The sequence below is a fragment of the Anomaloglossus baeobatrachus genome, chromosome 3 (genome assembly GCF_048569485.1).
Source record: "Anomaloglossus baeobatrachus isolate aAnoBae1 chromosome 3, aAnoBae1.hap1, whole genome shotgun sequence".
Taxonomy (NCBI): Eukaryota; Metazoa; Chordata; class Amphibia; order Anura; family Aromobatidae; genus Anomaloglossus; species Anomaloglossus baeobatrachus.
Window position 1 is genome coordinate 282,882,663 of NC_134355.1, and position 27,635 is coordinate 282,910,297.

Genomic DNA, 27,635 nt, shown 5'->3' on the forward strand with positions numbered 1-27,635 from the left:
GAAGGTAGGCCACAACGTGAGTTTCAGCGTAACTGGTTCTTTTTACTCACTGCAAGCTGGTAACTGGTCACCCGAGGCCGGCTGGTCTTAACCGCAGCTCCCCGTAGTCCTATTGCCGGTTTAGTGACCTGGTGTCTTCTTTCTCCTGCACCTATCTTTGGTTGGTGGGTCCCTGTGGCGTAGAGCAGCTGGGGGTCCCTTCACGGTTTTCTTCTTCAGCAGTCCGTATGAGGGTAGCGTGAACCCTGTGGGGTTGGAGTCTCTGGTCCTGTCCCCGGTTCTCCCTTTGCTACTGAGTCCCAAACTTCAAGGTCAGTGAGGTCCTTGATGGTCCCCTCACTGTGCAGATTTTATCAGGTCTGCCTGGAGCTTTTGCCTGAAACAATAGTAAAAAAACTGTGGATATAAAAAGCGCATATAGGGTCTTACCAGGATAACAAAAGTAAGGGTTAATGAAAACCACTCATCAGGGATAGTTGTGTGACACACAACCAGTATTAAAGCATGTATCAGCTGCTGCAGACTCCATGTGCCAAAGGCAGAAGTATGAAAAAAACAAGCATAAAAATCCACCATTTTGTGGATTTCCTGATGAAGGAGAGGGGTTATCTCTGAAACGCGTACAATAAACCACCCTGCATTGCTCTTGTTTGGAATTAACTTTTTATTGGCACAGCAGTGCGGATGTTTTTCCACTTTTTATCCTTGTTTTTTTCTTTCTTTTTGGAGCTTTTGCCTGACCTAGGATTCTGTACCCCGTTGGTGCGTAGTTCTGGGAGTACTCCACCGTACTCCACCGGCAACTAACCGCCTGGGCCCTCAGGTCACTGTTCACTCCTGTCAGTCCGTCTTCTCTCTTTCACTGTCACTCCTCGACTCCTCACGCTCCACTGTCTGGCTCTCCACTTCTGACTGTCCACTGTCTGCCCCTCCCACCTGGTCGTCTAGTGGACTGGAGTGGCTCCACCTCTAGGCGGCCATTCATTGGTCCGACCCTAGCCTGGTACCATCTATGGGGGATGTTGGGGAATTATCTGGAGTGTTTGTGTGTTACCGGCACTGGTCTTCTGAGTCCCTAGGTAGGGATGCAGTACCTTGTAGCTCCCTGATGGCTTCAGGGGCGCTACATTTATATATATATATATATATATATATAGATATATATATATAGATATATATGTATATATCTATATATATATATATATATATATATATATATATATATATATATATTTAAAGTCCAGTCCTTCAATGCTGAGTTCCGAATAAAACAAGGTGGAATTATCGTTTTGTTGCAATTTTACTGCGCTTGGAAGATTGTTTTACCTCCATTGAATGGTGTAATGATTGGTGTTACTGAAAACGACAAATGGCGAGCCAAAAAACAAGCTATCGGGCTATATGGGCGGAAAAATGAAGCAGTTATGGCTCCTGGAAATAGAAAAAAATTAAAGCGCAAAAGGGGTAATAAGATAAGACACATTGTAATGTGTAAATGTGTAAAACGGAATTCTGAGTTTTCCCCAGTACACCCAGCTGAGTGCAGCAGGCTGACAGTGCAGTGGTCGCTCAGACATGGTGGAGTACTACAGATCCCAGCACTCCTATCAAAGTACTAAGCACTGCGGAGCGGAGATCCACATAGCGCGCATGCGCACTTCATTATTCCCCCGCATTGTTGTGGAACCTTAGTGAGGCGGAAGTTGCCAGTTTCCGGAGGGAGTGAATTATCGGTTGCGCTCTTTCCTACCCGGAGACAACAGGCAGCGACACCCGTGTTTTGCATGATGTAGTGTGATGACAATAGCTGCTCCTTGTCGGTCGTTGTACCGTGGTGTGGCCTTCCGTCTGTAGAGCAGTATGTGCTGAGGCCATTGTCGCCTGGCCTGTGTGTCTTATAGCAGCGGTGCGGGCTCCCTGCACTCATGGAGTCCCAGCTGCAGAGCATCTTTGAGGAGGTGGTGGTAAGTGGCTTTATAGTGGAGCAGCTGTGGCCAGTAATGGGTTCAGGGTGTAGTTTTGGCGCTCTCCTTATAGGAGGGTGACCCCATCTACTCTGCACACAGCAGCATACTGTGTTATGTCTGACAGAGGCCTGCAGGCCCCATTATAGTCTGAGGGGTCCCCCGGGCATTGTGGGGTGTAAGGAGCCTGCTTTCCTTGTTCTCCTAATCACTGACATGAATGGGATCTCTTCTATTACTGCCATATAGTGCGACAGTGATGGCTTCATGTGTCACCAGAATGTCATTATTAGTGCTGCACCCTAATACAGTGCTCATAGAATCCCATCTAATGGACGGACATATACATCCGACTATACACGTACTATGTATAGAAAAACACAGCTTATTAACGGGAACCTGTTACTGTAAGTAACACTATTGACCTGCAGATATGTGGCTCATTGTGTTGTAAAGCTGTGCGGCCACTGTCCTGAAAGAACGGGCTACTTAGAGGAAATGAGCTCTATTGCTCCCGCCAGTCTCCAACTTTGTCAGAGCGGCTTCTGTCACATCTCAGTATACAGGTAATGGTGGCTGTATCCACACCCCTTCACTGACTGACAGCTGTCACTGTACAGATGCACTGCCCAGCCAGCTGTCAGTCAGTGCCTGGGCGTGGTTACAGCTGCCACTCACGATACTGAAGGCTGTCCGGACAAATAAAGTTAATTTCATTCCAGTAGCCGGGCTCTCGGTGCAGCAGCCCCACAGCCTTATGCGCACGCTGCAGTTTTTGCCATGTTTTTTAGGTGCAGTTTTGTTGTCAGAAAATAGCCCACAGCTTCCCCAGAGGTGGCACATCCATAAGATGCGGTAATTCTGGTGCTGGACCCAGCTCTTCCCGATTGCCCTGATGCGGTGTCAATCTAAGTAATAGGGAGTTAATAGCAGCCCACAGCTGCCACTAAGTCGTAGCTTAGTGATGGCAGTCGTGTATGAAACACCGCCCCATCACTAATATCTGTATGTGAAAGTAAATTAATATAAACTACCCAAAAATCCTTTATTTGTAATAAAATAAAAAGCCCCCTCTTTCACCACTTTATTAGTCTCCAAACACCTCTCCGACATAATCCACACGAGGTTCCACGGTGATTCAGCTCTGCTACATCCCTGTCCTGTCACATTACAGCGAGCGTTATAGAGCATGATTGCCAGCTGTAAGTGCAGATAGCCGTGCAATCAGAATGAATTTGGGTGAACCCCTGATGTCACAGCTGTGGGCCCTGCAGTACGGCGTGTGTCGCGGCAGTGACATCACAAGTTCACCGCTGTAATGTTCAGGCCGCGACTCAAATGAGCCGCACGATCAGCGGTGACGTCACGCAGGTGAGTCCTCCACCTGTGGCTCACTTACGTCGTGGCCTAATTTGCGGTCACAAGTGGAGGATGCCAGCTGTGACCGCAAATCGCCTGAGTGACGTCACTACTAATCGCGCAGTTCACTTCAGTCACTCGGGTGATTTGCTGTCACGGGTGGAGGACTCCAGCTGTGGCCGCGGCTAACCTGAGTTACGTCACTGCTGACCACGCAGCTCGCTTCAGTTGTGTGGCGATCACAGCGGGCAGTCATGTTGGCGCTCGCTGCGAGCATCAGATGTAGCAGTGCTGGAAGCATCATGGGACCTCGTGTGGATTATGTCGAACATGTAGGGGTGTTATTGGGGTTAATAAAGTGGAAAAAGAGGGTGGGTTTTTTGTTTTTTATTTCATATAAAGGATTTTTGTGGTGTTTGTGTTAATTTACTTTTACTTACAAATTAGTAACGGGTGGTTTCTCATAGATGCCTGCCATAACTAATCTAGGACTTAGTGGCAGCTATGGGTTGCCATTAACTCCTAATTACCCCCGCACCAGGGCAATCGGGAAGAGCTTTGTAAAGTGCCGGGACTGTCGCATCTAATAGATGCGGCAATTTCGGGCGGCTGCTGGTTCATATTTTCAGTCTGGGGAGAGCCTAATAATAACCATAGGCCTCCCCAATCTGAGAATACCAGCCCCCAGCTGTGGAGCTTTATTTTGGCTGGGTATCAAAATTGGGGGAACCGCATGCCGTTTTTTTGAAATGATTTATTTATTTTACTTTACAATATAGACCCGCCCACCGGCGTTTGTGATTGGTTGCAGTCAGACAGCTGTCACTCAGTGTGGAGGCGAGTCTTAGTGCAACCAATCACAGACGCCGGTGGTCGGTAGAAGCAGTGAATATATATGAGCGGCTCTGGAATTAGAGTCTGTGGGAGCAGTGTGACAGCCGGTGATCAGTGAGTATGGAGCGCTTAGAGAGAGAATTAATTTATCCTGAAAGAATGTGGGTGACCTGTGGTTTTTGTGACAAAAATGCAAGTAAAACACATGCAAAATGAACAGATTTGGTAGCATGCGATTTTCCTTGCGGTTTTCATCCCGTCATTGATTTCAATAGGTGACAAAAATGCAAGAAGAATGAAATGCTGCTTCTTTTTTGTCAAAAGGTTTTGACAAACTACAGACAAAAAACTGCAATGTGCGCACAGCAAATCTGGATTCTCATAGACTTTGCAGGGAAGTCAAAAGTCAGAACTTGCTGACAACAAAACTGCACCAAAAAATGCCACAAAAAACGCAGTGTGCTTTAGAATGCTGCTAATCTGCAGATTATCCCAATAGGTATGTCCGCACGCTGCATTTTTGTCGTAACCACAAAAATGCACCCTTTGGCCAACCCCCCAAAAACACATAAAAAAGCATGTGTTTTTGGTGTGTTTTTTGACTATGCGTTTTTATGCTGTTTTTTTGTTTTTTTTTTAATCACCAATAGGTGGAAAACACAGGGAAAAACGTAATAAAAATTGACATGCTACATTTTTAGGGTCACCTCAAAACTGCAGCCTTCCCAAAGAGCAATGTGCGGACAGAAAATCTGATAGACTTTGCTGGGGAAGGAAAAGCATGCACCTTGTGGTGACTAAAAGGTCACCACATACTGCACCAAAAACGCATCAAAAACTGCAGGGGTGCCGTTTTTAGAATGGCGTCACTTTTGGGTATTTTCTGTCACTTGGGCCCCTCCAAAGTCACTTCATATGTCTAATGTTGTTAACTATATTGTGTGACACAACTCTCTGGTTTAAAGGAAACCTGTCACCGTTTTTTTGGCATGTAAGCTGCGACCACCACCAGCGGGCTCTTATATACAGCATTCTAACATACGCTAAATGGGCGTCTCCATTGTCTGGTGCTGGCACCTCCTCTTTCGGCCATCTTTGTCCTCCTTCTTCTGTAGCCGGGGTGCATGATGTGTCCTACGTCATCCACTCTTGCCGGCACTGGACCAGTGAGTGTGTATGATGTAGATGACGTAGACGCCTCATGCACCCCGGCTACAGAAGGAGGACAAAGATGGCTGAAAGAGGAGGCACCGGCACCAGACAACGGAGACGCCCATATGGCCCAACTCCACTGCAGCGTGACCGTTAGGTAAGTATTATAAAGTGCTTTTTATATTCTACACTGTGGCCTGCGCTCTTACATACAGCATTATGAACAAGAAGGACAAGAAGAAAAATTGGCACAAAGTTGGATGCAAAAGTATTATAATTTTATTGGCAACAATATAAAGAATATGTTGAAACTTAAATAATCACAAAATTTGCATGGTCAAATAAGGTAGGAAGGATGAGGTCATAAGGTCGCAGATGGGTACAAAACAAGTAGAACACAAAGAATAAAACAATCCAAGCCGTCAATGAGGACAATTAGGGCCATTACATTGGAAGGTAATAATACAGTTAGTGTGTATCAAATTTGGGCCCAGAAATGAACCCCAGCAGGTAAATATCAAGGTAAAAACCCCTCCACAAATAAATAAGGTACAAACAAAGCTCTTATGCACTAGTCGATGGCTGAAAGGATATGCGCCAAGTACTAAAACCTATGGAGAAGGGGAGGAAAGGTATTGTAACGGGTGCACCAGTTGCAGTCCATAAAAATAAAAATAAGTAACGGTTAAATACCGTCCAGATGCATAAACCTGTATAGAACACGGAATGCCAAAGGGAAAATAGTGAACAAGGATTAAGAAAGATAGAAAATGAGGACTGTCACTGGTGCTCCCATATACCAATATAAGGAATAGTCGTGAACAGAGAGGTACAAGAATTGTAAAAAATTGCAGGAACTAGTAATAGGGGGGGGGGAACTATTGACTAGTAATAAAATAGTCAAAAAGCCGAGAGGTACTATAGTCAATAGTTCAGGTGTAACCGCAGTTAGACTAGTCGTGGGGCAGAGAGGTACAGAGGTAGAAGAAAAGTGTAAGGATAGGTATACATCCAAGTGACAATAGTCGTGGAAAAGGAGGTAGGGCAGTAAAGGCAGGGCTGGGCGCAGCACCTGGTCAGCACAGGGGGAGCTGAGCCGAGTAGTTAAAGAAGGGGGGAGGAAAGCTGAAAATGCCAGCAAGTAGAAGTACTGCACAAAAAAATGTGCGTTGCTGGCGCAGCTGGAGAGTGAGACAAGGTATACCTGGTGGGGTGGTGGAACGTGGCGGCGGAAGAGCGGTCCCAACGTTCGTTTCGCCCTACTGCATAAGAGCTTTGTCTGTACCTTATTTATTTGTGGAGGGGTTTTTATCTTGGTATTTACCTGCTGGGGTTCACTTCTGGGCCCAAATTTGATACACACTAATTGTATTATTAGGCTATGTGTCCACGGTAGAATGTACCTGCGGATTTTTCTGCATGAAAATCCGCGACTTTCGCGACAAATCCGCACCTTATTTTTGCCGCGGATTACCGCGAAGTTGCCGCGGATTTTGATGCAGATTTTTTTTTTTTTCCCCCATTCTATAGCCAAAATCCGCACCAAAATCCGCAACAATAATTGACATGCAGATTTTTCGGGAACAAAATCCGCGGCAAATCCGCTGCGGAAAAATCCGCAGCATGGACACAGCATTTCCAAAATGCCATTGAAATGGCTTGGAAGTGCCGCTGCTGCAGATTTTCGGAAAATCCGCGGTGAATCCGCGGCAAAATCCGCAGCGTGGGCACATAGCCTTACCTTCCAAAACTTGTAAGGGCCCTAATTGTCCTTATTGGCGGCTTGGATTGTTTTATTATTTGTGTTCTACTTGTTTTGTACCTATCTGCGACCTTATGACCTCATCCTTCCTACCTTATTTAACCATGCAAATTTTGTGATTATTTAAGTTTCAACATATTCTTTATATTGTTGCCAATAAAATTATAATACTTTTTGCATCCAACTTTGTGCCAATTTTTCTTCTTGTCCTTCTTGTTCATAATGTCTTCTGAAGAAGGCACCTTCCCTGTGGGAATCTTCGATTTGCTTCCCTCAGAGCATACATAAATTAGCCATGTATTTCTTGTTTACAATTTCTTACATACAGCATGTTAGAATGCTGTATATAAGATCCTACTGGTGGTGGCCGTAGCTTAGAGGCCGAAAAACCGGTGACCGGTGCCCTTTAAGGATATAAAAATTCAATCTTTGAAAATTTTCGCAAATGTCCAATTTCTTTGTCGCTCCATTGGGAGACCCAGACAATTGGGTGTATAGCTTCTGCCTCCGGAGGCCACACAAAGTATTACACTTTAAAAAGTGTAACCCCTCCCCTCTGCCTATACACCCTCCCGTGCATCACGGGCCCATCAGTTTTATGCTTTGTGTTGAAGGAGGCACACATTCACGCAAGCTCCACATTTTAGTCAGCAGCAGCTGCTGATTGTATCGGATGGAAGAAAAGAGGGCTCCTCACGGGGCCCCCGGCATGCTCCCTTCTCACCCAACTAAGTCGGCGGTGCTGTCAAGGTTGAGGTACCCATTGCGGGTACAAAGGCTGGAGCCACATGCCGTTTTCCTTCCCCATCCCCTAGAGGCTCTGGGAGAAGTGGGATCCTAACCGGTCACCTTTCACTGGGACCGGGCTCCCTCCGCAGCCCCTGGGGGAATCTGACGGACAGGAGACTGGGTATCATCAGGGACAGGCCCTGCATCTAAAAGGTACTCTGTGTCCCCTTGGGGACGGTGCATGGAGCGCCTGTGTTACAACGCTGCAGCGGCTGCTGTTTTTCTGTGACAACCGGGACTACCGCGCCGACCGCGCCTGATCGCCGGCCGCGTTATTAAATTTAGTCCTCGGCTTCTGCGGTCTAGTACCATAACTCCCGCCCCCGGGCCTGCCAGTCAGGGGTAAGGGCGGGACGGTCGACTGGACGTCGGCAGTGAGGGCTGGAGCATACTTAGGTGTTCTCCTCCCCCCTCACTGAGCACTGTGGGGCACCAGATTCCCGCACTTTATTAGTCACGCCCACGGCTCCCTCCTCCCCTGAGAACTCTGGCAGCCATTGTTACAATCACTTCTGCCAGTGGAGGATTTCAGAACGAGCTCTGTAGCTCTGGGAGGCCCAGGCTGGGAATCTGGTGGACACACAACCGCTTTGGGCGGTCGGTAAGCCACACCGGTTACCAGGTGCTGGCCCCCCTAGGGTGCCGAAATGTGTGTATATATATATATATATATATATATAAATATATATATATATATATATATATATATATATATATACAGTATACAGTATACATTTTCTCTGTTCGGCCGCATTATTTTGAGTTCATCGCCCCCAGGCCCCTCTCGGTCGGTGCAGCGAAGTGCTCCTGGGGTGACACCCAGGTCCCACGGTGAGGAATCCGACACGGACCGCAGTCCCAGACCGGCTAAGCGGGCTCGCTGGGAACCTTCCCCGACTTCATCACGCTGTTCGGGGTCTCAGCATGAGGACTCTCTGGAGGATGAAGCGGAGGTCGCAGCTCAGGGCTCTGATCCTGACGTTGCTCTCAATCTTGATACACCTGAAGGGGACACCATAGTAAATGACCTTATAGCGTCCATCAACCAGGTGCTAGATCTTTCTCCCCCAACTCCACCTATAGAGGAGTCGGCTTCGCAGCAGGAGAAGCACCAGTCCTTTCGGCCCTCAACCAGGTCCCATTCCTCCACGTCCAACAGGTCACAGAAGGGCCAGAGGAACTCTTCTGCATGGCGGTCTAAGTCACGTCCTACAAAGACCGCCGGAGGAACCGCCTCCAAGGCGGCCTCCTCATGACTTTCGGCCTCCCCAAACCGCATCCTCGGTCGGTGGCAGGCTCTCCCGCTTTTGCGACGCCTGGTGGCCACATGTCCAAGACCGATGGGTGAGAGACATTCTGTCTCACGGTTACAGGATAGAGCTCAGTTCTCGTCCTCCGACTCGTTTCTTCAGAACATCTCCGCCCCCCGAGCGAGCCGATGCACTTTTTCAGGCGGTGAACACTCTGAAGGCAGAAGGAGTTGGGATCCCCGTTCCCCTTCAAGAACGCGGTCGCGGTTTTTTACTCCAACTTGTTCGTGGTGCCAAAAAAGGACGGATCATTCCGTCCCGTTCTGGACCTCAAACTGCTCAACAGACACGTGAGAACCAGACGGTTCCGGATGGAATCTCTCCGCTCTGTCATCGCCTCGATGTCCCAAGGAGACTTCCTAGCATCAATCGACATCAGGGATGCTTATCTCCATGTGCCGATTGCACCAGAGCATCAACGCTTCCTGCGTTTCGCCATCGGGGACGAACACCTTCAGTTCGTGGCACTGCCTTTCGGCCTGGCGACAGCCCCACGGGTCTTCACCAAGGTCATGGCAGCAGTGGTGGCGGTCCTACACTCTCAGGGCCACTCGGTGATCCCTTACTTAGACGATCTTCTAGTCAAGGCACCCTCCCGGGTGGCATGTCAACACAGCCTGACCATTGCTCTGGAGACTCTCCAGAGGTTCGGGTGGATCATCAATTTCCCAAAGTCAAAATTGACACCGACCCAATCACTGACTTACCTCGGGATGGAGTTTCATACTCTCTCAGCGATAGTGAAGCTTCCGCTGGACAAACAGCGTTCGCTGCAGACAGGGGTGCACTCTCTCCTTCGGGCCCAGTCACACCCCTTGAGGCGCCTCATGCACTTCCTAGGGAAGATGGTGGCAGCAATGGAGGCAGTTCCCTTTGCGCAGTTTCATCTGCGTCCACTTCAATGGGACATTCTCCGCAAATGGGACAGGAGGTCGACGTCCCTAGACAGGAACGTCTCTCTTTCACTGGCAGCCAAAACCTCTCTTCAGTGGTGGCTTCTTCCCACTTCTTTGTCGAAGGGAAAATCCTTTCTGCCCCCATCCTGGGCTGTGGTCACGACGGACGCGAGTCTGTCAGGGTGGGGAGCGGTCTTCCTCCACCACAGGACTCAGGGAACCTGGACTCCGACAGAGTCCTCCCTTCAGATCAATGTTCTGGAGATAAGGGCAGTGTATCTAGCCCTAAAGGCGTTCCAGCGGTGGCTGGAGGGCAGGCAGATCCGAATACAGTCGGACAACGCCACGGCGGTCGCGTACATCAACCACCAGGGCGGCACACGCAGTCGTCAAGCCTTCCAAGAAGTTCGGCGGATTCTGCTGTGGGCGGAAGCCACAGCCTCCACCATCTCCGCAGTTCACATCCCGGGCGTAGAAAACTGGGAAGCAGACTTTCTCAGTCGCCAGGGCATGGACGCAGGGGAATGGTCTCTTCACCCGGACGTGTTTCAAGAGATCTGTTGCCGCTGGGGAACGCCGGACGTCGACCTCATGGCGTCTCGGCACAACAACAAAGTCCCGGCATTCATGGCACGGTCTCAAGATCACAGAGCTCTGGCGGCGGACGCATTAGTTCAGGATTGGTCGCAGTTTCGACTGCCTTATGTATTTCCTCCTCTGGCACTGCTGCCCAGAGTGTTACGCAAGATCAGGTCCGACTGCCGCCGCGCCATCCTCGTCGCTCCAGACTGGCCGAGGAGGTCGTGGTACCCGGATCTGTGGCACCTCACGGTGGGTCAACCGTGGGCACTCCCAGACCGACCAGACTTGCTGTCTCAAGGGCCATTTTTCCATCTGAATTCTGCGGCCCTCAACCTGACTGTGTGGCCATTGAGTCCTGGCTCCTAGCGTCCTCAGGGTTATCTCAAGATGTCATTGCCACCATGAGACAGGCCAGGAAACCAACGTCCGCCAAGATCTATCACAGGGCTTGGAGGATCTTCTTATCCTGGTGCGCTGATCAGGATTTTACCCCCTGGCCGTTTGCCTTACCCACTTTTCTTTCTTTCCTTCAATCCGGAATGGACAAGGGTTTGTCCCTCGGCTCTCTCAAGGGACAAGTATCGGCGCTTTCCGTGTTTTTTCAAAAGCGTCTAGCCAGGCTTCCGCAGGTCCGCACGTTCCTGCAGGGAGTTTGCCACATAGTCCCACCTTACAAGCGTCCGCTGGAACCCTGGGATCTTAACAGGGTGCTAACGGCTCTTCAGAAACCACCTTTCGAGCCGATGCGGGATGTCTCTCTATCACGCCTTTCGCAGAAGGTGGCCTTCCTAGTGGCAGTCACATCACTTCGGAGAGTGTGCTAGCAGCGCTGTCATGCAAAGCCCCCTTCCTGGTGTTTCACCAGGATAAGGTGGTTCTGCGTCCGGTCCCGGAATTTCTCCCTAAGGTGGTATCCCCTTTTCATCTCAATCAGGATATCTCCTTACCTTCTTTTTGCCCTCATCCAGTTCACCAATGTGTAAAGGATTTGCACTTGTTAGATCTGGTGAGAGCACTTCGGCTCTACATTTGTCGCACGGCGCCCCTGCGCCGTTCTGATGCGCTCTTTGTCCTTGTCGCTGGCCAGCGTAAGGGGTCGCAGGCTTCCAAGTCAACCTTGGCTCGGTGGATCAAGGAACCGATTCTTGAAGCCTACCGTTCTTCTGGGCTTCCGATTCCTTTAGGGCTGAAAGCCCATTCTACCAGAGCCGTAGGTGCATCCTGGGCATTGCGGCACCAGGCTACGGCTCAGCAGGTGTATCAGGCGGCTACCTGGTCGAGTCTGCACACTTTCACGAAACACTATCAGGTGCATGCCTATGCTTCGGCAGATGCCAGCCTAGGTAGACGAGTCCTTCAGGCGGCAGTTGCCCACCTGTAAGAGGGGGCCGTTTTCGGCTCTTTTTATCGAGGTATTCTTTTACCCACCCAGGGACTGCTTTTGGACGTCCCAATTGTCTGGGTCTCCCAATGGAGCGACAAAGAAGAAGGGAATTTTGTTTACTTACCGTAAATTCCTTTTCTTCTAGCTCCTATTGGGAGACCCAGCACCCGCCCCTGTTCCCTTCGGGCTGTTTGTTCTTTTGTGTACACATGTTGTTCATGTTGAATTGTTCTTTGGTTCATGGTTTCAGTTCTCCGAACATCCTTCGGATTGAATTTACCTTAGACCAATTTATAAGTTTCCTCCTTCCTGCTTTGGCACCAAAACTGATGGGCCCGTGATGCACGGGAGGGTGTATAGGCAGAGGGGAGGGGTTACACTTTTTAAAGTGTAATACTTTGTGTGGCCTCCGGAGGCAGAAGCTATACACCCAATTGTCTGGGTCTCCCAATAGGAGCTAGAAGAAAAGGAATTTACGGTAAGTAAACAAAATTCCCTTCTTTTTTCTCAAACGCAAAATTGTCCTAAATTTACTGGGATTCAGGATCACTGGGATCCATTGAAGCGTTCCAGAGTTGTCACCCTATAAACTGACAGTGGTCAGAATGTATAAAATTAAAATGAAAAAACTGAGTTCACTTTTTAACAGACAAGTGTGAACAGGTGCATACTGAACATGAAACATACTCTAACAAACAGCTGCACTAAGGTACGCGAACATTGAATACAGGAATTTGGACATGCATTACTGCTAAGGAAATACATTTAAAAATTGATTTTAATTTCCTTTTAGCAGGTTCCTGCCCGCCCATAAGATTGTAGGCTTTTTCAGCCCAGATAAAGACATTTAAAGGGAACCTGTCATCAGAAATTTAGCTATAAACCTAAAAGTTCCCCCTCTGCAGCTCCTGGGCTGCATTCTAGCAAGGTTCCTCTAGTTTTTCTGGCCCCTTTTATACCAAAATAAACACTTTATAAAGTTGTACCTTTTCGTATGTAAATTTCGTAAATCGTCCATGGGGGCGGGCTGCCTGGTTTCCGTTACTGTCGTCCTGCCGATTTTACACCGCCCCCGAACGCTGAATTTCAAACCTCAGGACGCCGCCCGGGGTCCCGCGCATGCGCTGTGCGACTGTAGCGGGACTGTGCACTGCGTGCACATGTGACCGCTGGTGACGCTTTGCGCGGGCACGAGGTTATGGGCGGCGCTGTGAATGTCATCAGCAAGTGCCGCCCATAACCTCGTGACCGCACTTTCCCCTCTTCCTCCAGCGTTCTGCGCAAGCGCTCGCTGGCCAGATGACCGACGCCACCTCCTTCCCATCTTGCCCTGCAGCAGGAAATAGATGGGAGGAGCGGACGGAGCAGGACACCATAGCTAACGGGGAGACGCGGCGAGCATCTGAGAGGAAGAGGAGAAAGTGCGGTCACGAGGTTATGGGCGGCACTTGCTGATGACACTCACAGCGCCGCCCATAACCTCGTGCCCGCGCAAAGCGTCACCAGCGGTCACGTGCACGCAGTGGCACAGTCCCGCTACAGTCGCACAGCGCATGCGCGGGACCCCGGGCGGCGTCCTGAGGTTTGAAATTCAGCGTTCGGGGGCGGTGTAAATCGGCAGGAGGACAGTAACGGACACCAGGCAGCCCGCCCCCATGGACGATTTACGAAATTTACATACGAAAAGGTACAACTTTATAAAGTGTTTATTTTGGTATAAAAGGGGCCACAAAAACTAGAGGAACCTTACTAGAATGCAGCCCAGGAGCTGCAGAGGGGGAACTTTTAGGTTTATAGCTAAATTTCTGATGACAGGTTCCCTTTAAAGTAGGGACACAGCATAAAGAGAAGCGCCTTGACGCTAGTTACTGGGCTCATGTAAAACTGGCCATTTTTATGCCCTAAGTGTCTCAATTGTAATTCCTTAGCAGTAATGCACTTCCTAGTTCATGTATTCAGTGTTTGCATACCTTAGCATTTCAGAGTGCAGCTGTTTATTTGTTAGAATTGAAAAAACTGGCCTGGTCAGGACGGTGAAAACCAGGCTTAAACTGCTGAATCAGGCTTTCTGTCACTGAACTATGTTGCATCCAGAAGTATGAAGAATACAGCAATTTAATTTCTTTTTTTTCCTTCTACAGAAAACAGAGGTCATTGAAGAGGCCTTTGCTGGGTGAGTACCTTACTTTTTCTTTTACATTTTGTTTTCCATGCAAATCTACCTTTCTGATAAATGACATGTATAAAGTCTTAAAAGCTGTAAGATTATGCACCACATATACTTCCACATAGTTACATAGGTTGAAAAAAGTCTTGGGCCCTTCAAGTTGAACCTTTCTCCACCATTCCTGATGTTGGCCATCATGGTGATCACATGTGCACCATTGTATCTCGCCTCTTATCGTGTAGTTAGAAATTCTTCTGGTTGGCATTTCCTTATCTTACCCTGTTTGATTTAGTGGCAGTGAATCATGTTTCCTTACTATGTACGTGCATGGGCTTAACTGCTATAAGGGCAAGGTTTGCAATCGCAGCCAGGCCCTGGAGACTAGGGAACCCAAAAGTGCCTTTGGCCTATATGAAAATGCTATTAAACACTCGCAATGGGGCCCATGAGCTTCAAGTTACACCACTGTATACATGTATGATGTGATCAGAAATTTGCTGTAAAATCTTAAGGTGTCCTTGCTGGGCATTAAGTTGAATTGGACAAGTCACTGTTTCACGGCTTATGAAGCGGTTAAAAGAAGTTTCCAACGATGAATCATGCACAGCAAGTTGTTTTGCCATTGCTGTGCATATGTTCATTATTGTTGGAGGTGTATTTTTCTTTTGCACTTTATCAGGTGGAATCCGCTGGTAAAAGATGTGGCGTGCACTTACCGTAAATTTCAATGGGGAATTTCTGCAGCAGGATGCCGCTAAGTATCGCAAAGGATGGATGCTCAGGGACGTCCGCAGAATATATTCACTTATTGCAGATACCAAATGCACAAAACTGTAAAATCTACCCTGCAACTATTATTTTAGCTGCATGTGAAAGAGATTTGTTATAATCTAGAGCACAATTTTGATACTGAAAAACACAGCCAATTTATTATCCGGATTTCCACTGCATTTTATCTAAGTGGGGGAAGTACCCTAAAGGTTTGGCAGCGCATGTAGAGAGAGAGACCCTGATTCCAGCGATGTGTCACTTACTGAGCTGTTTGCTGTCATTTTGATAAAATCAATGTCTTCTCTTCTGCAGATCTAGCAGTTATACAGAGCTCATGAATATGCTGGACTACCTGCAGCATGCCAAGTAGTCTGCTAATGATAATTTACTGCTGATCAAACAGATTTTATCAAAACTACACTAAGGGGTGCTTCACACACAGCGAGCTCGCTGCCGAGATCGCTGCTGAGTCACGCTTTTTGTGACGCAGCAGTGACCTCATTAGCGATCTCGCTGTGTGTGACACTGAGCAGCGATCTGGCCCCTGCTGCGAGATCGCTGCTCGTTACACACAGCCCTGGTTCGTTTTCTTCAAAGCCGCTCTCCTGCTGTGACACACAGATCGCTGTGTGTGACAGCAAGAGAGCGACAAATGAAGCGAGCAGGGAGCAGGAGCCGGCGTCTGACAGCTGAGGTAAGCTGTATCCAAGATAAACATCGGGTAACCAAGGTGGTTACCCGATATTTACCTTAGTTACCAGCATCTGCAGCTCTCACGCTGCCTGTGCTGCCGGCTCCGGCTCTCTGCACATGTAGCTGCTGTACACATCGGGTTAATTAACCCGATGTGTACAGCAGCTAGGAGAGCAAGGAGCCAGCGCTAAGCAGTGTGCGCGGCTCCCTGCTCTCTGCACATGTAGCTGCATTACACATCGGGTTAATTAACCCGATGTGTACTGTAGCTATGGTAGGAGAGCAAGGAGCCAGCGCTCAGTGTGCGCGGCTCCCTGCTCCCTGCACACACAGCTGTGCGCTGGTAACTAATGTAAACATCGGGTAACCATACCCGATGTTTACCTTAGTTACCAGTCTCCGCAGCTTCCAGACGGCAGCTCCGTGCAAGCGCAGCGTCGCTTGCACGTCGCTGCTGGCTGGGGGCTGTTCACTGGTCGCTGGTGAGATCTGCCTGTTTGACAGCTCACCAGCGACCATGTAGCGATGCAGCAGCGATCCTGACCAGGTCAGATCGCTGGTCGGATCGCTGCTGCATCGCTAAGTGTGAAGGTACCCTAAGCAGTTCAGTAAGTGACACCGGTGGAATAAGGATCTCTGCTCTCAGATTAGGGGGCAAAAACCTGGTGACAGATTCCCTTTTAAGGAACCCTTTAATGATCCCTTAAAGGGGTGGTTCACCCATTTTTTTTATTTTCTGTAGGAGTTCTACTTACAATTCTAGGTATTTTCTCCATTGGCTTGTATTTCCATTTCTGGCACTGAGCGGCGCTATCCTGCACGCTCAGTGCCTGTCACATGACCCCCTGGAGCTGTGGCCGCCAGCATCCTCTTACGTCCCGGCAAGTTCCGGGCTCTCAAACTTGACGGGTACGTCAGAGGAGGCTGGCACCACTCAGATTGAGTGACAGGGCTGTGGGCGGTGACTACCGCACGGCACAGCCCAGCATCGAGGGGAGGAGACTGAGGACGTCGGTGTGGAGCCGGCTAAGCGTCCTGCAGATAGTGAGGTATGGGGCGCCAGTGTGCAGTACAGGGGGGGTTCTTCAGCTGAAATCCCCCCTGTCACGTAAGTATGTGCTCACACTGTCCACCCGCCCGCTCTGCTGCGATGTCAGGAGAGCGGCCGGTGTCGGGCAGTGTGATCATCTGCTCCTCCCAGCAGCACTGCAGGACGCAGCAAGACACTGACAGGCATGTCACCGCTGTGCTCTGCCACCTGTCCTGCTGCATGGGACCAACTGTCTGCACTCTGTCACCTGCACCACAAGTCACAGAGTGGAGACAGTTGGTGACAGAGCACCTCTGCCCCCCCGTCTCTTCTTTCCCCACTCTCTTCTCTCCCCCCCACTCTTCTCCCCCCTCCTCTCTTCTCCCCCTCCTCTCTTCGCCCTCTTCTCTGCCCCCCTCTTATCCCTCTCCCCCCTCTTTTCCCGCTCTCTCTTTTCCCTCCCCTTCTCTCTCTTCCCCCCTCTCTCTCTTCTCCCCCCCCTCTCTCTCTTCTCCCCCCCCCTCTCTTCTCCCCTCTCCCTCTTCTCCCCCCCCCTCTCTTCTCCCCCCCTCTCTTCTCCCCCCCTCTCTTCTCCCCCCCTCTCTTCTCCCCCCCTCTCTCTTCCCCCCCTCTCTCTTCTTCCCCCCTCTCTCTTCTTCCCCCTCTCTCTTCTTCCCCCCTCTCTCTTCTTCCCCCCTCTCTCTTCTTCCCCCCTCTCTCTTCTTCCCCCCTCTCTCTTCTTCCCCCCTCTCTCTTCTTCCCCCCTCTCTCTTCTTCCCCCTCTCTCTTCTTCCCCCCTCTCTCTTCTTCCCCCCTCTCTCTTCTTCCCCCCTCTCTCTTCTTCCCCCCTCTCTCTTCTTCCCCCCTCTCTCTTCTTCCCCCTCTCTCTTCTTCCCCCTCTCTCTTCTTCCCCCTCTCTCTTCTTCCCCCTCTCTCTTCTTCCCCCTCTCTCTTCTTCCCCCTCTCTCTTCTTCCCCCTCTCTCTTCTTCCCCCTCTCTCTTCTTCCACCTCTCTCTTCTTCCCCCTCTCTCTTCTTCCCCCTCTCTCTTCTTCCCCCTCTCTCTTTCCCCCTCTCTCTTCTTCCCCCTCTCTCTTCTTCCCCCCTCTCTCTTCTTCCCCCTCTCTCTTCTCCCCCCCCTCTCTTCTCCCCCCCCTCTCTTCTCCCCCCCTCTCTTCTCCCCCCCTCTCTTCTCCCCCCCTCTCTCTTCCCCCCCTCTCTCTTCTTCCCCCCTCTCTCTTCTTCCCCCCTCTCTCTTCTTCCCCCCTCTCTCTTCTTCCCCCCTCTCTCTTCTTCCCCCCCTCTCTCTTCTTCCCCCCTCTCTCTTCTTCCCCCCTCTCTCTTCTTCCCCCCTCTCTCTTCTTCCCCCCTCTCTCTTCTTCCCCCTCTCTCTTCTTCCCCCTCTCTTCTTCCCCCCTCTCTCTTCTTCCCCCCTCTCTCTTCTTCCCCCCTCTCTCTTCTTCCCCCTCTCTCTTCTTCCCCTCTCTCTTCTTCCCCCTCTCTCTTCTTCCCCCTCTCTCTTCTTCCCCTCTCTCTTCTTCCCCCTCTCTCTTCTTCCCCCTCTCTCTTCTTCCCCCTCTCTCTTCTCCCTCCCTCTCTCTTCTCCCTCCCTCTCTCTTCTCCCTCCCTCTCTCTTCTCCCTCCCTCTCTCTTCTCCCTCCTCTCTCTTCTCCCTCCCTCTCTCTTCTCCCTCCCTCTCTCTTCTCCCTCCCTCTTTTCCTTCCCCCCCCTCGCTCTTTTCTTCCCCCCTCGCTCTCTTTTCTTCCCCCCCTCGCTCTCTTTTCTTTCCCCCCCTCGCTCTTTTCTCCCCCCCCCTCGCTCTTTTCTTTCCCCCCCCTCGCTCTTTTCTTTCCCCCCCTCGCTCTCTTTTCTTTCCCCCCCCCTCGCTCTCTTTTCTTCCCCCCCCTCGCTCTTTTCTTCCCCCCCCCCCTCGCTCTCTTTTCTTCCCCCCCCCTCGCTCTTTTCTTCCCCCCCCCTCGCTCTTTTCTCCCCCCCCTCGCTCTTTTCTCCCCCCCCTCGCTCTTTTCTTCCCCCCCCTCGCTCTTTTCTTCCCCCCCCTCGCTCTTTTCTTCCCCCCCTCGCTCTCTTTTCTTCCCCCCCCTCGCTCTTTTCTTCCCCCCCCTCGCTCTTTTCTTCCCCCCCCCTCGCTCTTTTCTCCCCCCCCTCGCTCTTTTCTTCCCCCCCCCCCTCGCTCTCTTTTCTTTCCCCCCCCCTCGCTCTCTTTTCCTTCCCCCCCTCGCTTTTTTCCTCCCCCCCCTCCCTCTTTTCCTCCCCTCTCTTCTCCCCCCCCCTCTCTCTTCTCCACCCCCCTCGCTCCTTTCCCCCCCCTCTTTTCCTTCCCCCCCCTCGCTCTTTTCTCCCCCCCCCTCGCTCTTTTCTCCCCCCCCCTCGCTCTTTTCTTCCCCCCCTCGCTCTTTTCTTCCCCCCCTCGCTCTTTTCTTCCCCCCCCTCGCTCTTTTCTTCCCCCCCTCGCTCTTTTCTTCCCCCCCTCGCTCTTTTCTTCCCCCCCTCGCTCTCTTTTCTTCCCCCCCCCCTCGCTCTCTTTTCCTTCCCCCCCCCTCGCTTTTTTCCTCCCCCCCTCACTCTTTTCCTCCCCCCCCCCTCGCTCTCTTTTCCTCCCCCCCCCCGCTCGCTCCTGGCATGGTCAGTACAGAAATCTCTCCATCGTGGAGGGGTGAGAGGGAGTAATAAACATGGAGTCCCTACTGTGTCTGTGTATTTATTTCTAATAAAGTATTTTTCTCTGTGTGATGTGTGTTTTTTTTTTTTTTAAACCATTTGTTGGAGATTCTTAATGGGCAGGTCAAACTTGGCCTGACATTAAGAATCTCGGGCTTTATACCAGCTGGTAAAACATAGCTGGTATTAACCCCTTATTACCCAGCGTGCCACCTGCCACCAGGGCCACTGGGAGAGTTGGATACAGCGCCTGAAGATGGCGCTTCTATGAAAGCGCCATTTTCTGGGGCAGCTGTGGACTGCAATTCGCAGTGGGGGGCCCAGAAAGTTTGGGCACCCTGCACTGCGGATTCCAATCCCCAGCTGCCTAGTTGTACCTGGCTGGACTCAAAAATTCGGCGAAGCCCACATCATTTTTTTTTTTTTTTTTAATTATTTCATGAAATGAAAAAAGGGCTTCTCTATATTTTTGGTTCCCAGCCGGGTACAACTAGGCAGCTGGGGGTTGGGGGCAGCCCGTAGCTGCCTTCTGTACCTGGCTAGCATACAAAAAGATGGCGAAGCCCGCGTCATTTTCTTAAAAAAGTTTTCAGGGAAAAACCTTTAAAAAAAAAAAAAAATGCTTCCCTGGATTTCTATTGCCAGTGAAAGTAACACCAAGCAGCGGGGGCTAGCAGCCAGTAGCTGCTTTGGTTACCCTTAGCAATAGAAAATGCAGCGGGAGCCCACAATGTGATTTTTTTTTTTTTTTTTTTTTTTTTTTTTTTGAATTTTTTTAAAAAAAAAATCGGCATGGGCTTCGCTTCGCCCATCGAGCACCAGAGCGTTTTACTGCTCATTCATCCCAAGTAATCAGATGACTCCAGTGTCGGCCGATTACTTGTTCTGTGTCCCCCTGCATCCATCGCAGCGTGTACGGGCTGTGAGGTCACCTGAGTTCAGTCCAGCACTGGAGTCAGCTGATCTGAACTCAGCTGAACTCCAGCCTGCACACGCTGTGATGGATGCAGAGGGACACAGAACAAGTAAGGTCTAAGCCACACGGCGAGAAAAATAGTGCGAGTGGAGTGCGATAAAACATCGCATTCCACTCGGACCAATATTAGCCTGTGTGTTAGCGCACATGAGTGATTGATTATTTTCTCAGCCCTAATTGGACCGAGAAAACAATAGCAGCATGCTGCGACTGTAATGCAAGACTCTCTCTTTTACCCATTCAAGTGTATGGGGTGAGAGAAAAATCGCACTGCACTTGTGGTACATCGGTGGACTACGGAGGAGAGAGGGAGAGAAATCCCCCCCACCCCTCAGTGCTGGCCCACCCCTCGAGTGCTGGACCGCCCCTCGCAGCTGAGGTCTGCTCGCACAGTCGGACCTCAGTCGCAGGGACACATGCATGACACTCAGCTCTGCTGTACTGAGCGTGAGCCGAGTGTAATGCGAGGGGATCGCAGTAATCCCCGTGTGGCCCCAGCCTAGAGAGATGAATGAATGAATGAATGAATGAATAGAAGGCTGGATAGATAGATGAAAAAGACATATATAATGTCCCACCCCCATGCATATTCTAAGCTGGCACCCTTTTGTGACTTTCATGTGGCATTAAGGTGCTTAGTCTTGTATTTAGCCAAAACTAAATAATTAAAAAAAATGACATGCGGTCCCCCTATCTTTTGTAGCCAGCTAGGGTAAAGCAAACTGCTGCAGCCTGCAAACCACAGCTGGCAGCTTCACCTTGGCTGGTAATCCAAAACAGAGGGCACCCCATGCTGTTATTTTAAATTAAATAAATAATTTAAAACAAAAAACACGGGGTCCCCCGAAATTGGATCACCAGCCAAGGTAAAGCAGACAGCTGTGGTCTGGTATTCTCAGACTAGGGAGGTTCACCATTATTGGACACTCCCCAGCCTAAAAATAGCAGGCTGCAGCCGCCCCAGAAGTAGCGCATCATTAGATGCGCCAGTCCTGGTGCTTTTCCCAGCTCATCCCGTTGCCCTGGTGCGGTGGCAAACGGGGTAATATATGGGGTTACTACCAGATGTGTAATGTCACCTGGCATCAAGCCCTGGAGTTAGTGATGTCAGGCGTGTATCAGAAAACCGACATCACCAACCCAGGCAGTAATAAAAAAAAAAAAAAATAGACAACAAACACATTTTTATTTGAAAAAACACTCCCCAACACATTCCCTCTTTCACCAATTTATTAGAAAGAAAAACAAATCCAGGTCTGGTGTAATACAAGGGGGTCCCACGATGATCCATACCATAGTCAATGTCCCAGTCAATGAAGAACAGAATGTTCCCTATTTGCTGGGAGAGCCGTGCAGTGACCTGAGCTAACATCAATAGCTCAGCCCAGGTCACTGCAGGGCATGACGAGTGCTGCTATCAGGAGGTTAGCGAGGCATATTACCTGCGATGATCGCTGAACTCCTGACAGCAGCACTGTCACCGAGTTCAATGACCGCCGCCTTCACAAACCAAGTATCGCGAGTGGCCCGTGACGTTACCACTAGTCACAGTCTCGGGTCGACAGCTAGAGGTGATGTGACAAGCGGCGGGCATAGAAGGCAGTGACGACCGCTGACGTCAGGAGGGGAGGACTTCATCACTGTAGGTAATGAACTTACTAACCTCCTGACGGTAGCGCTTGTCATCCCCGTGGCTGCTGACACTGCAGTGCAGGCCGCAGCTGACACTGCTGAGTGGGCAGCCGCGGGGCTGGGGCTGGAGCGGGACACTGACTGCACGGGCACCCGACGGAAGTCACACGGAAGTGTTTCCGCGTTGCTTCTGTGAATTTTGTGGACCCATTGACTTGTATTGAGTCACGGTTCGTTATTACGGAACAGAATAGAACATGTTCCATAATAACGGAGCGGACATACGGCATCCGATGTGTTTTTTTTTGTAGGATCGGATGCACATGGAAGTGCTACCGTGTGCCATCTGATCCTACACAAAAGACATTAAAAAGATGGTCCTGTCTGTGGGGCCCCAAAAAAACAGGAACTGACCAGGACAAATGGAACGGTCATGTGAATGAGCCCACCTGCAGCCATTGCAGCGTGTGCGGGCTGTGAGATCAGGAGTCAGCTGACTCCAGCGCCGGCCGATAAATTCTGTGTCCCGCTGCAGAAGGATCCGGTAAAATAACGGTTGCATGCGCTGCACATTTAATTCACAGGATCCGGTCATATGCGGTTTGCGGATGATACGGACGACACACAGACTAGGCAAGAGGGAAAAAAAGCAATCTCATCACCCCGTCACTTTTTTTTCCCCAATTACTTTTTTCACATGTTGCGCCGGCTAATAATCATAATTTCTGTACACACACACACACACACACACACACACACACACACACACACACACACACACACACACACACACGTACACACACACGTACACACACACGTACACACACACGTACACACACACGTACACACACACGTACACACACACGTACACACACACGTACACACACACGTACACACACACACACTCTCTCTCTCGCTCTCTCTCTCGCTCTCTCTCTCGCTCTCTCTCTCTCGCTCTCTCTCTCTCGCTCTCTCTCTCTCGCTCTCTCTCTCTCGCTCTCTCTCTCTCGCTCTCTCTCTCTCGCTCTCTCTCTCTCGCTCTCTCTCTCTCGCTCTCTCTCTCTCGCTCTCTCTCTCGCTCTCTCTCTCGCTCTCTCTCTCGCTCTCTCTCTCGCTCTCTCTCTCGCTCTCTCTCTCGCTCTCTCTCTCGCTCTCTCTCTCGCTCTCGCTCTCGCTCTCTCTCTCGCTCTCGCTCTCTCTCTCGCTCTCGCTCTCGCTCTCGCTCTCTCTCTCGCTCTCTCTCTCGCTCTCTCGCTCTCTCTCTCGCTCTCTCTCTCGCTCTCTCGCTCTCTCTCTCGCTCTCTCGCTCTCTCTCTCGCTCTCTCGCTCTCTCTCTCGCTCTCTCCCTCTCTCTCTCGCTCTCTCCCTCTCACACACACACACACACACACACACACACACACACACACTCTCACACTTTCTTCCCCTGGCTGTGCAGAGCTGGGAGCTGCTGCTGTCTCTGTGTGATTGCTCTCAGTGCATCCACACAGGGAAGAGGCAGGTCGGAGGCTTTGGGTGGAGAGGAGAGTGGGGGTGTTACACACAGTGGGTGTGTTAGATAAGCTAGACACCGCCCTAGAGCCACAAAGAATTCTGGGACTTGTAGGAACTGAACACAGGAAGTCAGAGGAGAGATTAACCCCATCAGAGCTGGAGCCAGCAATGAGCATGTGCTGCTAGTGCACAATAAAAGGGAATTGTGCTGAAAAAACATAATAGATGTGTTGAGGGGCACATATTAGCAAGATTTATCAGAAAAAAAAAAAAAAATCAGTTTTGGTAACTGGACAACTTCTTGAACGGACCCTGCAGGCAAAGTAGTGCACAGACCCCACAGGCATACTATGGAGTCCATTCTTTAAAGTTTTCCTCCTGCTGTTTCAATGCTACACTGGAACAGAATAGGCTGGAATTTTGGATAAATGTAACCCCCCCCCCCATAGCATGCTGTCCAGACATCCATTTGACAGATTTCATGGGAAGAATTGTGCTATTTTCACCGAAAGTAATTGTCTCCCTGAAAGGCCAGAAGCCAGTTGGGTCTACTGAGTTTAGTTGGTATTTGTAGAACATGGAAAAGCTCTGTTAACAAATTTGTTTGGAGGTATTGTAAACTCCATGTATGGTTACTGTATTGTGCTTTTGTTACAGATTTTCACTGTGATTATTATCTTAATCTGATTTTCATTTGTAAAAGAAAAGGAAGCAACCCCCCCCGAATTTATACTGAAAATCATCAAATACTCTACATGTGATTTGGGTGTAGGCTTCTTTGTAGTGTTTAACAAGCGTTCCTGTTTCTGCAGTATGTTTATGGACACACCAGAAGATGAAAAGACAAAGCTGATCAGCTGCCTTGGCGCGTTTAGGCAGTTCTGGAGTGACCTTCCTCAGGTATGAAGTGTTTGTATTTGTCTGGAAAGAGTTCATTGTGGAGGAGAGCGAAATCACTTAAAAATCAACTTATCAATCTAACTGGCAAAGTTTTTAATGGTGACTACTACCTGGAAAACCTCCCTTTAACCCCTTAATGACTGCAGGCAGTAAAGTTACGTCTAGAGGCATAGTGTTAATTCCCGTGGGCTGCTCCAAGCAGCCTGCGGCGATCATCACTCATCCTAGCTGATTTTATACAACGGACATGTGTGCCTGGTAGGCATGAGCAGAATTGCTATCCATCCGTGCCTTTTAACCCCTTAAATATGTGACAGCGCCATTATAATAGCAATCGCGCTATAACTTTACTCACACGCCGATACCGGAAGCCACATGACGTGATCATGTGGATTCGGTGGTTGTCGTGGTAGCACAGGGTCATGTGATGACTCCTGTGCTTACATGACTCAAGTCCTGTAAGAAACAGCCAAGTGCTACTTGTTACAAGAGATGATCATTTATCCCGGTCTGAGCTGTGCTGGTCTGATCGGGAGATCTGAATGAGCGATCAGACTGCTGATCATTATAGTCCCCTAGGGGACATAGTAAAATAAGAAAAAAAAAGTTTAACTTTAGGTTTGTTTTTTTTAAAAAAAAAAAACCTAAAAGTTCAAATCACCCCCCTTTCGCCCAATTGAACATGAAAAGGTTAAAAAAATAAAAAATATACCCACATTTGTTATCACCGCGTTCAAAAATGCCCGATCTATGAAAATATAAAATAATTAACCTGATCGGTAAACGGCGTAGCGTCAAAAAAATTCCAAACTCCAAAATTACGGTTTTTTTTGGTCGCCACAAATTTTGCGCTAAATGCAATAACAGGTGATTAAAACGTAGCATCTGCCCAAAACAAGGTACCGTTAAAAATGTCAGCTCGAGAGGCAAAAAATAAGTTGTCACTGAGCCATAGATCCCGAAAAATGAGAACTCTACTTTTTTTTTTTTAACCCATTAGATAAAAGTAAACCTACACATGTTTGGGGGTTGAAGAACTCGCACCAACCTCAGGCATCATACTGACACATCAGTTTTACCACATAGGGAACACAGTGTATAAAATATCTCAAAAACAATCATGCAATTGCACTTTTTCTTTTTGCGATTATTTATTTTTTTCCGCTTTCCAGTACACTGTGGTAAAAATCATAGTTTCATTTAAAAGTGCAGCTTGTTCCGCAAAACATGAGCTCTCACTTGACCATATTGACTGAAAAATTAAAAGTTATGTCTCTCGGAAGAAGAATGGCAGGAAAAAAAACCCTGGAATCGCAAAATCGGCCGGTCGTGAAGGGGTTGAATGATGTGGTACCCCTTTGGAAAATAAAGCACTTTTTTTTTTTATTTTTTTTTTTTTTATTATGCAGGAGGGACTACTTCATTTAAAAACGGGTTTCCAGTAGGGGACAACTAACCCCTTTTAATACTTCTAATTTTTACTTATGTGTCATGTTCTTTGTAAGTTTTGCCGTCAAAGCTAACATTGGTAATATACCCATCATTATCTCATTATATGATGTGATTTTACTCCAGGATTCCCATGAGCAATGCGTCCAATGGATTGTAAGGTTCATACATGGGCAGCATAGCCCAAAAAGGATCTCCTTCTTGTATGACTGTCTGGCCATGGCTGTGGAAACCTCTGTCCTACCTCCAAGGTATGTTACCGATTTTAATAAAAAATTTCTTGGAAACTTTTAGTTCTTGGGTAATTATAACAAGAATGCATTGCTGTGCTTACCTTTTTGATTTGGTCAATCATTCATTGGATTCAGATCTAACCTCTATTCCATCTATTAATTCTGACCACCACAAAGCTCTCTTACTTTCTGATTTGTTAAAACTGGCGTTTTGCACCCCAATCTTAAGGGGTGTGCAGGTATAAAATGTGACCAATTCATTTAGAGAAGCATGGCCCCTAATGAATTCTGTGTATATTATCCGTGGCGTGTGCCTTGCCAGAAATGTTGCTTCAGTCTGCCGCGTATGATGATGCACCGACATCACCACGCCTTGCCACAGCTTCTTTCATTGTGCTGGAGCTGCTGGAATCTGGGATGAAAATGCCAAAAGTCGCAACTTTTTTGCACAATTTCATGTTCATGATGTACAAAAAAATTTGCCGACTTCGTAATATGTTTACAATAGTTTTCTAGATCCAGTGGGATGAAACACTTTCGGAAATCGAGTCTTCAACAGTGATGGTAATAAGGTGTGTTTTGTTTAACCCCTTAACGACCCATGACGTACTGGGTACATCATGGATCGTGTGCCGTTAATCCCCGCCCCCTGCCGTGAGCAAGCGGCGGCGATCCACGCACATATCAGCTGTTTTCAACAGCTGACATGTGTGCCTGCTAGCCGCGGGTGGAATCGCTTCCACCCGCGGCTATTAACCTCTTACATCTCGCTGCCAAAATCTGGCAGCGATATGTATATGCGCGCCGTCATGACACTCACTTACCCCGCCCCCACCGGAAGTCACGTGACATGATCACGTGAATTTCGGTGGTTGCCATGGTAGCACAGGGTCATGTGATGACACCTGTAGCTAACGTGACTCACTTCCTCTCAATGCCGGAATACAGCCGGCATTGAAAGTAAAGCACCAAATCTGCAGTTCTCAGCTGTGTAGCTGAGATCTGCAGATACGGCAGAGCGATCGGATTGCTGATCGCTATAGGCCCCTAGGGGGACTAGTAAATAGGGGGACTAGTAAAATTAAAAAAAAAAAAGTTTTAAAAAATTAAAAAAAATAAAAAACCCCTAAAAGTTCAAATCACCCCCCTTTCACCCCATTGAAAATTAAAGGGTTAAAAATAAAAAATGTACACATATTTGGTATAGCCGCGTTCAGAAATGCCCGATCTATCAAAATATAAAATCAATTAATTCGATCAGTAAATGGCGTAGGAGCAAAAAAATTCCAAGCGCCAAAATTACGTTTTTTTGGTCACCGCAAATTTTGCGCAAAATGCAATAACAGGCGATCAAAACGTAGCATCCGCACAAAAATGGTACCGTTAAAAACGTCAGGTCGAGACGCAAAAAATAAGCCATCATTGAGCCATAGATCCCAAAAAATGAGAACTCTACGGGTTTTGGAAAATGGTGCAAAACGTGCGCCACTTTTTTTGGACAAGCTTGGGAATTTTTTTTAACCCCTTTGACACAAGTAAACCTATACATGTTTGGTGTCTACAAACTCGCACTGACCTGA

At 49.0% G+C, this 27,635-nt stretch overlaps 1 protein-coding gene across 2 annotated transcripts in view; it reads left to right on the plus strand.

The window, feature by feature from the left end:
• The first annotated feature begins 1,735 nt into the window (after window positions 1-1,735).
• The window catches only part of MED23 (mediator complex subunit 23), a 226,605-nt gene continuing 200,705 nt past the window's right edge, over window positions 1,736-27,635 (plus strand). For both annotated transcript variants that reach the window (XM_075339880.1, XM_075339881.1), the window contains exons 1-4: window positions 1,736-1,964; window positions 14,174-14,205; window positions 24,286-24,373; window positions 25,949-26,073. In XM_075339880.1, coding sequence (XP_075195995.1) covers window positions 1,926-1,964; window positions 14,174-14,205; window positions 24,286-24,373; window positions 25,949-26,073 — 284 coding nt within the window. In that variant the 5' untranslated portion in view covers window positions 1,736-1,925. The remainder of the gene's footprint in view (window positions 1,965-14,173; window positions 14,206-24,285; window positions 24,374-25,948; window positions 26,074-27,635) is intronic.